The 11951-nt window shown below is 45.9% G+C and overlaps 1 protein-coding gene across 1 annotated transcript in view; it reads left to right on the top strand.

Annotated features, from left to right (window-relative positions):
• Positions 1-5992, top strand: part of LOC119161225 (uncharacterized) — a 50120-nt gene extending 44128 nt beyond the window's left edge. The window contains exon 9 of the mRNA XM_037413594.2: positions 4926-5992. Coding sequence (XP_037269491.2) covers positions 4926-5111 — 186 coding nt within the window. The 3' untranslated portion in view covers positions 5112-5992. The remainder of the gene's footprint in view (positions 1-4925) is intronic.
• Positions 5993-11951: the final 5959 nt, after the last annotated feature.

Genomic DNA, 11951 nt, shown 5'->3' on the forward strand with positions numbered 1-11951 from the left:
GGCTTCGGGTGCTGAAGGAACTCGTTTGCTTATGTCATTTTGGTCTATGCAACGGTCACTCGATCAGGGCAAGCTAACTATCAAGTCACGTACCGTTTCATGGCGTCCGTTCGCGGAAGCAGTCGCAGCTCGCACGGAGCTCGACGCAACACCCTTTGTTCCTGGACTAGTGCACACTGTATCAGCTTCTCTAGGCGTAACGAATTTGCTTTTTCTGGCACAGTGTGAGCCCTGACGCGTCATCGCCCCAAAAAGCGTCCGCACGAAGGACGGAACCTCCTCTCCGACATTCTTACGAACAAAAAAAAAAAATCAGAAGCCAATACACTCTGCAAAGGTAAAGCGCATGACACAGAGGTGACACAATTTTCAACCATATCCGACCATACACACCCTGCAACTAAATCTGAAATGTCTGTCCAGAAAGTCCGTTTTGAAGTTAGCTTACGCTCCCTTCAAGTTTTTATTCGAGCTGCAGGCGCCTTCATGCTGCGACATGCGTCGTCTTGTCTGGCTTGTTGCATGCTCTTGGCGTTTCCTGCGTGACCCTAATTGGCATCAGCCACCCGAGTGTTCGCGTTTTTATTTTTGGTAGACCAGTGGTGGTGGCGGGGAGCTTGTGCGATTAGTATGACACATATGTGCGGTAAGAGTTTTTGCATACAACAGGACAGATCCCCTAGCCACGTGCAGCTTAAATGTAGAACAAATCGTTTTTACATCGCATGGGGCGCCACTGAGCAGGAAGTGACGATGCTTTGCATCAGCCATGGCGTATAGTGGGATACTGTCACTGAAGGTACCGGCGTGCTAGAGTACGTCGGCTCTCATCAGAACTGGACAGAAGAACGTAGCGAAATCAGACGGAACGAGTTCTTCCACTGAACTTTCGGTTGTAGCTTTATTTTCAGTGACTAAGTATCCTAAGGTATGCATATATCTAAGAGAAATTCAAGAAAATATGTATTTAAAAAAGCAGATAAAGACAGAGAGCGAGAGATGCTTGTGAGTTTCGCACGTGAACTGAAAATCGGATGAGCTTGTCGAAGCTGATGGAATGACCATCGTGGCAGCCACTGCGTGTGCGCTGACTGTACAGACGGCTCGTTTCGCGACGGTTCGGTTCGTCTGAAAGCAGTGGCCAGGCGCTGGCCTGAAGCCGCCCTCCAATTATCCGTCAGCCGAGGCAACGACACTGTTTTTTTCGCGGCAGCGACCATTACGACGCTGGAAATTTGCGCTTGCTTGCCCATGACGGGCTGTCAGGCGAAAGGGTGAAAAGGGGTACGATGACGGGCTGTCAGGCGAAAGGATGAAAGAGGGTAAGTGCGAAATCACAGACAGGCATCGTTGAATTGGCTCCTCCCCATCCTTCTGCCCCCGTCGAAGACTGCAGCCAGCAGTGCCAGTCCATGAGCAAAATCAGCTCGCTTGCAGGCGGGCAGGATACCTGGCACTAGAGGCTGGCTTCTTTTGTCTGGCCATATTGTTTCGTGACCGGCAGTGGGCATAATAAACAAGGCTGTTCGTCAAATTCACCTCTCCTTATTTCTTTTGTTCGTTACATTTTCACGCGCCATTGTCACAAGAAGCAAAATGAGACATGGGGAACGAACATTCCAGGAACAGCTGTCGAAAGTGAAGGTGAAAGGTAGAGAGGAAAGGGAAATACACACGCGTCATGACTGAACAGGCATTGCTTCAACCATTCTTGCTGCACTCGTGTCAGGCGATACAGAAGGCATCGACGAGTGCATTGACTTGTCAAGGAATGACTCCCCGTTTCTCGTTAAAAAGCGGTTGAGGGAAATGCCCTTAGTGTATACCCTAATGCAACCTAAATCGACTGCTCTCCTGTCACGAAGGCACACCGACGGCTTGCTTTACTCATACTTTGCAAAATATTGTACGAAAACAGCCTAATGATAAAATTCATTGAGCAATTGTGATGATGACTTATTGAAATTGCATAGCTTACTTTAGCAGACAGTTTTACTTACTATATAATGAGCATTAGGTGGCGCGGTACTTTTAAGCAATAGATGTAGTGACAGTGATAAAAAGCCTTAGCTAACTGAAATCAAGATGTACATTTAAATCAATGCCTCAGTTAGTAGCGATGGGAAAACATAAGCGCAATTCTTGGTCACCATGCCCAAACACTATATATGCATGGTAAAGCAGCAAATGGTATAAAGTAAAAGTAGACGGAAAGAATATACCGGTACTGACCTACAGTGCCTTTGCGTATTTTAAGTTTGCGTTTTGTATGTGACTTTTGCACTGGTTTGTCACTCCTGTCAAACCGACCAGCCCAAGTATTAAAGCGAAGAAGCACGTGCAGTTTATTGTGATATTCTCGTTACGACAGCGAAGCATCCTAAAAATTGGGCACTAAGAAGTGAATAAATTATAAGTGATATGTTTGAAATTGTTTAAAAGTTAATATTGTCTGTTGTCATGCTTCATTGGTAGCGCTGAAATGCGCACTCACCGGCGTGGTGCCGACCTGAAAGTTGGAAGTGAGAGGGTTGATATGAAATCAACAATACTCTTAATGTTCAAGCTTGATGGGCCACTTTTGAGTATTGACTACCACGCTCATCAGCAATACGTGTGCTTGATTTATACGAACCCTCAAGGGAGCCACGCCGTTCACCATACGTCCAATGTACAACCCAATGAATATCTAATCAATGAAGTTTAAAGTTTCACGGAAGCCCGTCTGGTCGGGATGACACGTGGTTGAAGGTAAATAACCTGGAGGCACTGCGTCGACCAACGTAAAAGTTAAAAAAAAACACAGAAAAAGGACGTTTCAGCTCCCATGTGGAATCCTTGTTCACAGTGCAATTTCCCTGTGAACAAGGCTTCAACGTGGGAGCCGAAACGTCCCTTTTCTGTGTTTTTTTTCTTTTTAAACTTTTACTTTGGTAGGCGCAGTTCCTCAAGGTTTTTCATCTACAATCATCTAATCAATATGCAGGATAACCACCCAAACACCGGTTTTTATTTATTTGGAACAATTATGTAACATATCATCCTTACACTAACCCTGTTATATTGTTATTTCGTAATATTATTCATTCTCTCGTTCGTAATCGCATGGCTCATTCGTTCGACCAGCACTCGTACGCGTGAATAACCCGTGTCCTAATCGTTCCACATATGCGAAATACATATGAGCGCACCTGAGTAACTTAGGGCGAGCACTCTACTGTCCTGGTCGAATAAAGTTCTCCTGCTCTTCTGGTAGATTTATTACCCTGTCAACTTGTGGCCATGTAGTTCAGACGCGATAGAGTGCTAGGTGCTGGTCGCCCATCTCGGAAGCTTTGTTCCCGCCGCCACTCTTCCCTGAATTACAGTTAAACTGAAGTAGATGAACTTCCATGGAACCCGCGGCATTAACTCACCGAAGCACCCGTTAAATGAGAAAGCACCGCCTGATAAATTGCGTGCAGCAGGTGCTCGCTCACCGGCTGCGAACGGTGACGGGCGTGGCAGCAAAGACTCACTGACCCACTTGGCCTACATGCTCATAAAGAGGAGCCCACTCCTCCGAAGCGCGGCCACGCGAACGGTCATCGTTAGGCGCCCCTATTAGTCTCGTCGCGGCTGCGTACGAAACCGCTATAGCGTGAGCACGCCCACCCATTCCGAGCATCCGGAGAGGCGGCGCATCAGCGGTCACGAAAGCCGCAGCGGGGCCGTCGAATATTTGGCCAAGACTAATTGCCGACATGACACCACATCGTTGTTAGCTCGGGCGCCGCACTCTCCAGTAGCAGCTACGGGGTCGATGGGAGCTGGAAAACGCTCCTACGCCGTACTGGTCGGGTCAAAGTTCCATGGCCAGCTAGCCGCAATCCGGTTTCGCAATGGGGAGGGGGGGGGGGGGGGGGCTCGTCTCATTATCGAGCGCGGCCACAAATTGATCCCTTCGCGTTGGGGGCTGTTCTTACATTTTCTCAGACTACGTCGCGTAAGGTCAGCACTCTCCTCGGCCACACCAAGGTGCCTCCGGTTGCTGTTAGTTTTTCATTAATGCTTATTATTTATCGTCTGGTCAATGCAGGTGCGTCCACGTGCTTCGTAGTGGCTTACGCCATGGGAAGTGCTTCCTTCTCATAATCTAATGACTAGTCCGCGTAATATTGCAATAACACATTTGCTTTCTAGGCAGATGTGGCTATTCACTTGTACTGACCCCCCATGTGTTGATCATGATAGAGACTTCAATGATGAGGCCGCCCACGGAGAACGATTGCCTTTCGCGGTAATATAGTCAAAGGTGCCTCTTCCGAAACGTGGAATAAACGAAGTTAATCATTATGTGTATCTTGGGTGAACTTGCTTGCGATGCTCTGCGCAAAATGGAATATTTTTATTCGCATAAAACAAAAGCAATATTAACTTAATTGCAAGAGAGAATAAAAAAAGCGAAGTTAACCGGATCGCAATATCTGATTCGCTGCTGTCTTCCTTTATCTTTTATATTCACTGTTTTCTTGCTACATAATTTACTGGGGAAACATTCATACAATGGAATTACTGAAGTGCAATACCGATTGCATAAAAGAAGAGCGAGAAAAATCCGAGATATACGTAAATTTCAATTTTACGTGTGAGGTGTTAGTGTGGACCGCTCATTACACTTGTTCGTTTACTTACGAGTACCTTCACACGATGCCACCACAGTCGAGGCGTAAAAGCTTACTGAGCAGTGCACCGACGAATATACTGGTCGCGGCGGCTGTTCTTCCACTTTCTTTTGTACAAGGCAGTAATATGTTTGGTCAGGCTCTACATAGAAAATCTTTTCCTTGCTCCTTTACTGCATCGCTTCCTCGAGTGCCTTGACGGACCATCCACACGACACCCGCTGTGCTTCACCAAGCGTGCCTGTTCTGACACATTCGCAGGGTGACTCCGGCGGACCACTCATGCTGGACCACGAAGGACGCTGGACGGCGGTGGGGATCGTGTCTTTCGGCTATCGCTGCGGGGTGGCCGGCTACCCCGGCGTGTACACACGTGTGTCGAGGCACCTACAGTGGATAGACAACAATATATACATGGACTCCATCGGCTACAACACCATTGTGTAAGCCCCGAGAGCCGAGGCTACTCATCACAGTGTACTGAGAGTGCGCCTTGACGCGCTTTCGGCGCGGACTGTTCTCGGTGCCTCCAAGGCGCTTCCTTCAAGATGACCATGTAAGAGTGGACGATCGCGTCGATGAAAGTCAAATCCATCGACTGACGCGATTGTCTGCTTCAGAGCCCGGAATACGACATTTTTTCCGGCGCGAGCGAGAGACTGTGGCTCGACCCGCCAATCTGTGCTGATACTTGTTGCACAGAGAAAACAAAGAGCTTAGTTGAGGAGTATGTACGACATAGCAAGAGAAGAATGTGTAAGCAGGTGTTTACCATAAGTATTTACGCTCCTGTAAGACGGACTGTCATTAGCGAAGCAAAGAGGAATTCATTGTTGCTTTGGTACAAAGGAAATATTGACTGCAGGTGCCCCCTCACCTTAACATCGTGCCGCTAGTGATCACGTTTCAATCACTGCCTATGATTTAAACACGAGTCGTGTTCATCACCCAGCGACGGGCGCCTCATTTGAAATGTTCGGAAACCACCACCAGACACTGCCGTCCAGAACAAGCGTATGGCTGTGCCATCCTTGTGCGAACGAGTGCGTGAACGAGTGAGCTCTGAGACGAGTGAAAGCTTGAACAAGGACTAGAATAACTGTAATTAATTGTAATTTCCGTGCTGTTTTATTGTTTCGTTTCTTTTTCTGTCATTTTTAAACTGTTGTGCATTGTGTCTAAGGGCTTTACTTACGCACAACAAATAGATGGCGATAAACCGCGGTGCTGGACCTCACGGGATATCGCAAAGTGTCCTTATTATTATTCGGTGTTTGTTTGCACTGTAGCCTGAACGAAAATAAAATAGGAAAATGCTTTGACGACAAGGTGGCTTATTTGTGGGTGTCTTGTTTTACTGGCAACACTGACAGACTACTCTTCATGACACAAAGTTACTACCAAGAAAAGTTCCTCATTCAGCGGAAATATTTTTTGGATAAAGAAGCAAATGAAAGAATACTACGTCACCTTTATTAATGTTTGTCTTTGACAGATGCCTTCACCATACATAATCTCGTTTTTTTTATCACAGTTACCTACGCCTTGTTTTTGCGAGTATGTTGCGCAAAGCGAACGGCTTTGTCAGTGCCCACGTGGTTCTGCAGATTAAAATTCGCAAGTTAACGTTTCACCTTTAAAGTCGCATGAAAGCCATGATTAGGGAAGTTGCATACGATTCCATGATCTTTTTTGTAAGCGGTCATTGCTTTCCGATCCACTTGCTTTGTTTCCTAAGCAACTTCATGGCACTGTGGGTCGAGCCTTACTTCACTAACACATGATTTTTTTCTAATATTTTAAAAGACTTAACGCCTCAAACCCACACCAATAAACAGATTTAGTCGCCACTAGAAATGTCTGGCTGGCGGCGTCTACAGAGCTGCGGTGGAGGCCCAACTAAATCTATATAATAATATGAGGGACGCCCTAAATTTCGACCACCTGGCGGTATTTAACGTGCACCAGCTCTAAATACACGGGCTTCAAGCATGTTCGCTTATGCCGAAAATATGGCCGCCGTGGCCGGGATTCGATCCGACGACTGTCAGGCCAGCACTCGAGTACCATAACCCTTAGACCATTGTGGCGGGTCACCATCTAGTTTGAAAAGGAGCTCGAGGCTCATCATGACTTCACAATGCCCACAAACGAAAGAGGGAAAAAGGGCTGTTTGGGTTGGATATGAAACATACACATACACTCGCAATGAGGTCGCCAGTTGCAGCCTTCAAAGCACGACAGCTTGTCGAAACGTTCCCGCAGCAGCTACCCATGTGCAAGAAACTTTTAAATGTGAAGCATTCCTAAGAGAACCAAACTAACGTTCATCATTTCTATCTATCTATCTATCTATCTATCTATCTATCTATCTATCTATCTATCTATCTATCTATCTATCTATCTATCTATCTATCTATCTATCTATCTATCTATCTATCTATCTATCTATCTATCTATCTGTCTGTCTGTCTGTCTGTCTGTCTGTCTGTCTGTCTGTCTGTCTGTCTGTCTGTCTGTCCGTCCGTCCGTCCGTCCGTCCGTCCGTCCGTCCATCCATCTATCTATCTATCTATCTATCTATCTATCTATCTATCTATCTATCTATCTATCTATCTATCTATCTATCTATCTATCTATCTATCTATCTATCTATCTATCTATCTATCTATCTATCTATCTATCTATCTATCTATCTATCTATCTATCTATCTATCTATCTATCTATCTATCTATCTATCTATCTATCTATCTATCTATCTATCTATCTATCTATCTATCTATCTATCTATCTATCTATCTATCTATCTATCTATCTATCTATCTATCTATCTATCTATGTAACGTTTAACATGGTGTAAACAAAAAATTGGCATGTCAGGGTAAAAGGGTTTGCCGATAAGGCTTTGACGATTTCAATAACGTGAAATTCTTCTCGTCTACGTCGACAAACGCTTTTCTCCAGACAGGTCTCGCACATTATCGTATAGTACAGGCTGCAGTATGTGGTTATGAACCACAGATGTCTGACAGATATATCTGCCCAAGAACTGCGAAAACAGACATTAGTGATTCAAGTCTGAGAGTGTGTACATAAAAAAGGTGTAGAGGAGGAAGGGATGCACAGATGGTGGAAGAGTGGGCGACGGCGCGACGGCGCATGCGCGCGCGTCAGCTGTCGAATGTTCGAGAAGCGGTGCGGACGGCGCGGACGGCGCACTACAAGGCGCGAGTATAAGATGCTCCGCATCTAAAATATCCGCGTGGTGATGGAACTGCATTAAGAGGCCTGGGGTGCGGCCTCACCGGTAACCACCGCCGGGAACGCACTCCTTCACCAGGGAAGGATTGGCCACCCTGGTGCAGTATCTGGCCACTACCTCCCACATGCATACGTCAAATAACTCACGGCCCTCAGTCCCCAGCAGCTGCGAAGCAACTGACCACGGCGGCGGTCAGATCTGCAACGCAGCAGAGGGCGCTAAGAATCTCTGGATCCGGACAGGCCGCCATTAGAACCTGAACTTGGCAATGTTTAAAGCTAGAACCTTATCTAGTGACGGAAGTTTAGCTGTACTATTCGAGGAGCTAGAGGGTGTTAAATGGGATATAATAAGGTTCAGTGAGGTTAGGAAGACAGATGAGGCTTATACGGTGCTACAGAATGGGCACGTTCTTTGCTATAGGGGCTTGGCTGACAGAAGAGAACTGGGAGTTGGGCTCCTAGTTCACAGAAACATAGCTGGCAACATAGAGAAATACTATAGCATTAATGAAAGGGTGGTAGGTGTCGTAATTGAACTGAATAAGAGATACAAGATGAAGGTGGTACAGGCTTACGCACCTACATCCAGCCATGATGACGCTTCAGTTGAAAGCTTCTATGAAGCAGTGGAATCAGCAATGAGTAAGGTAAAAACACAGTATACTATACTGATGGGAGACATTAATGCAAAAATAGGGAAGAAGCAGGCTGGAGACCAGGCAGTAGGAGACTATGGCATTGGTACTAGAAACACCGGAGGAGAGCTACTAGTAAAATTTGCAGAACGCAGTAATTTACGAATTTTGAATACCTTCTACCGAAAACGAGGAAACCGCAAGTGGACATGGAGGAGCCCTATTGGCGAAAATAAGAAAGAAATAGACCTTATAATGAGTGCACACCCAGGCATCGTGCAGGATGTGGAAGTTGTTGGCAAGGTACGATGCAGTGACCATAGAATGGTACGGTCTTGAAATCGCGTAGACTTGAAGAAGAAACGACAGAAACTGATACGCAAGAAGCCAATCAATGAGCTAGCACTGAAAGGGAAAGTACAGGAATTCAGAGTCTCACTTGAGAACAGGTACTCGGCTCTTAGGGAGGAAACCAACCTTAGCATAGATACAATGAAGGATAATCTGACGACTATCATTACGGAGTGTGCAGTGGAAGTTGGAGGCAGGGTAGTTAGACAGGACACTGGCAAGCTTTCCCAGGAAACGAAGAATCTCATTAAGAAACGTCTAATCATGAAAGTCCAAAGTACAACAGACAAAATAGAACTGGCAGAGCTTTCAAAGTTGATTAATAGGCGTAAGGTATGCGATGCGAGAAGGTATAACATGGAGAGAATTGAACACGCTCTGAAAAACAGAGGAAGCATCAAAGCAGTGAAGAGGAAACTTGGGATAAGCAAAAATTGGATGTATGTACTAAGGGACAAAGAAGGCAAAATAACTACCAATATGGATAGGATAGTCAAAATAGCGGAGGAATTTTACAGAGATCTGTACAGTAGCCGGGATAACCACGACTTTGATACTATAAGAACTAGCAGTAACCCAGATGACACTCCACCAGTAATGATAGAAGTCAGAAAAGCTTTGGAGAGCATGCAAAGAGGCAAAGCTGCTGGTTAGGATCAGGTAACATCAGATATGCTGAAAGATGGAGGACAGATTGTATAGAAAAACTAGCCACGCTGTTTACGAGATGATTCCTGACGGGAAGAGTACCAGAGTCTTGGAAGAGTGCTAACATCATCTTAATACATAAGAAAGGAGATGACAAGGACTTGAAGAATCACAGGCCGATCAGCTTGCTCTCTGTGGTATACAAGCTATTTACAAAGGTAATTGCTAACAGAGTAAAAAAAAAACATTAGAGTTATATCAATCAAATGAACAAGCAGGATTTCGAACAGGCTACTCAACAATCGACCACTATTCATACTATCAATCAGGTAATAGAGAAATGGTCAGAATATAACCAACCACTATACATAGCCTTCTTGGATTACGAGAAGGCGTTTGATTCAGTAGAAATATCAGCCGTCATGCAGACACTGCGGAATCAGGGCGTCGATGAAATATATATAAACATCTTGGAAGAAATCTACAGGGGATCAACTGCTACCATAGTGCTTCATAAAGAAGGCAACAGAATAGCAATCAAGAAGGGTGTAAGGCAGGGGGACACAATCTCCCCAATGCTATTTACCGCGTGCTTACAGGAAGTTTTCAGAAGCCTAGAATGGGAACAGTTAGGGATAAGAGTTAATGGAGAGTACTTTAGGAACCTGCGCTTCGCCTATGACATTGCATTGCTGAGTAACTCAGGGGATGAGTTGCAGCTCATGATTACGGAGTTAGACAAGGAGAGCAGAAAGGTGGGTCTTAAAATTAATCTGCAGATAACGAAAGTAATGTACAACAACCTTGGAAAAGAGCAGCGCTACGAGATAGGTAATAGTGCACTTCAAGTTGTAAAAGACTGTTTACTTAGGGCAGGTAATAACCGCGGAGCCAAACCACGAGATTGAAGTGACTAGAAGAATAAGAATGGGGTGGAGCACATTTGGCAAGCACTCTCAAATTATGACAAATAGATTGCCACTATCCCTCAGGAGGAAGGTATGTAACAGCTATATCTTGCCAGTACTTAGCTACTGTTACGACCGTCATCATTATTGAAGTTTTTCGGCCTTTGTGAACGGGACTAAAATATTTCGACGCATTCGAAGCAAGGGTGTGCCGTCAAGACGGGCTGATTTCCTCTCGGCAAAACCTGAACGAGGGGTTCGGAACTAGTTCGCGCAAAAAAATGCACGAGCCAAGAGAGGTCATTTAATTTGAGCTCGACTCAAGAAAGACCACTGTGTTTGCTGCGAGCAAGGCTTTCGAGGCAGACAAGGAGGCAGCTGGGCCATTTTAGAGGTCACCGAGAATCTGGAAATCTTGGAACCAGCATGGTATTTGCAGTTCAGGTTGAAAGCTAAAGTCAAACTGGTTGTGGCTGCATCTTGTCACAAACGTGAGGAGAAGTGGAGCCCCAGGATATGCGCAGCTAAGACACAGCTTCTAGCAAACAACCAGGAATGGAATGTGGGGTTAAAGGAAAGAAAAGGGCACTATCTGCTGCAGCCCTTGCGGGAATCCGCCTAGACGACGAGGGATTAGTTGACTACTCCACCTTCCCCCTTTTCTTCATAGAATCGGCTGAATGGAGTGGCATATTTTGACGATATGCTGGCACACCACTATATTGTCCTACCCAAACACAGTCAGGCAAGTTTGGCACGTGTACTGGCAGCCGGAATTTCGGATCTCACCCAACTGCCAGAAAAGTCTTGGAAACCAAGGTCAGCTAAGGTCGTTGGACGTGCGCGAAACTTGGTGACGTGTGCGAAACGTCGGTGCAGTGCGTTTGTGACCATATTTGGGCATCGTGTAGACTGTGCCCTCTCCACATGCATTGTGTGGTGTCTTTCCCCTCCTTCAAGAGTGGAGCACCTAGACCATGGAGCACCGTATTGGCTAAAGCCGCGGACAATGCGCCCAAGGTTGGCAACGAGGCGCTATATAAGCGGAAGACTTTGGTATACTTGAAGTTCTACAGTTCAACAGCTCTCTTGTACAGTTTTTGACTTCTCGTTCTCCTTTCGAATTCTCAATTACTAACCATGTAAATAAATTGTTGTCGTTTTTACGAGCGCCTCATCTGACTTGTTCGACGATGGGTCCTAGGACGGGGGCCCGCTACCAAACTGAGACCCGCGGGACCCGGAGTCGCAACACTACGAAGCAGAAACCTGGAGACTTACAAAGAGGGTTCAGCTTAAGTTGAGGACGACGCAGCGAGCAATGGAAAGAAAAATGGTAGGGGTAACCTTAAGAGACAAGAAGAGAGCAGAGTGGATTAGGGAACAAACGGGGGTTAAGGATATCATAGCTGAAATCAAAAAGAGGAAATGGACATGGGCCGGGCATATAGCGCGTAGACAGGATAACCGCTGGTCATTA

Source organism: Rhipicephalus microplus, chromosome X, assembly GCF_043290135.1.
Source record: "Rhipicephalus microplus isolate Deutch F79 chromosome X, USDA_Rmic, whole genome shotgun sequence".
Taxonomy (NCBI): Eukaryota; Metazoa; Arthropoda; class Arachnida; order Ixodida; family Ixodidae; genus Rhipicephalus; species Rhipicephalus microplus.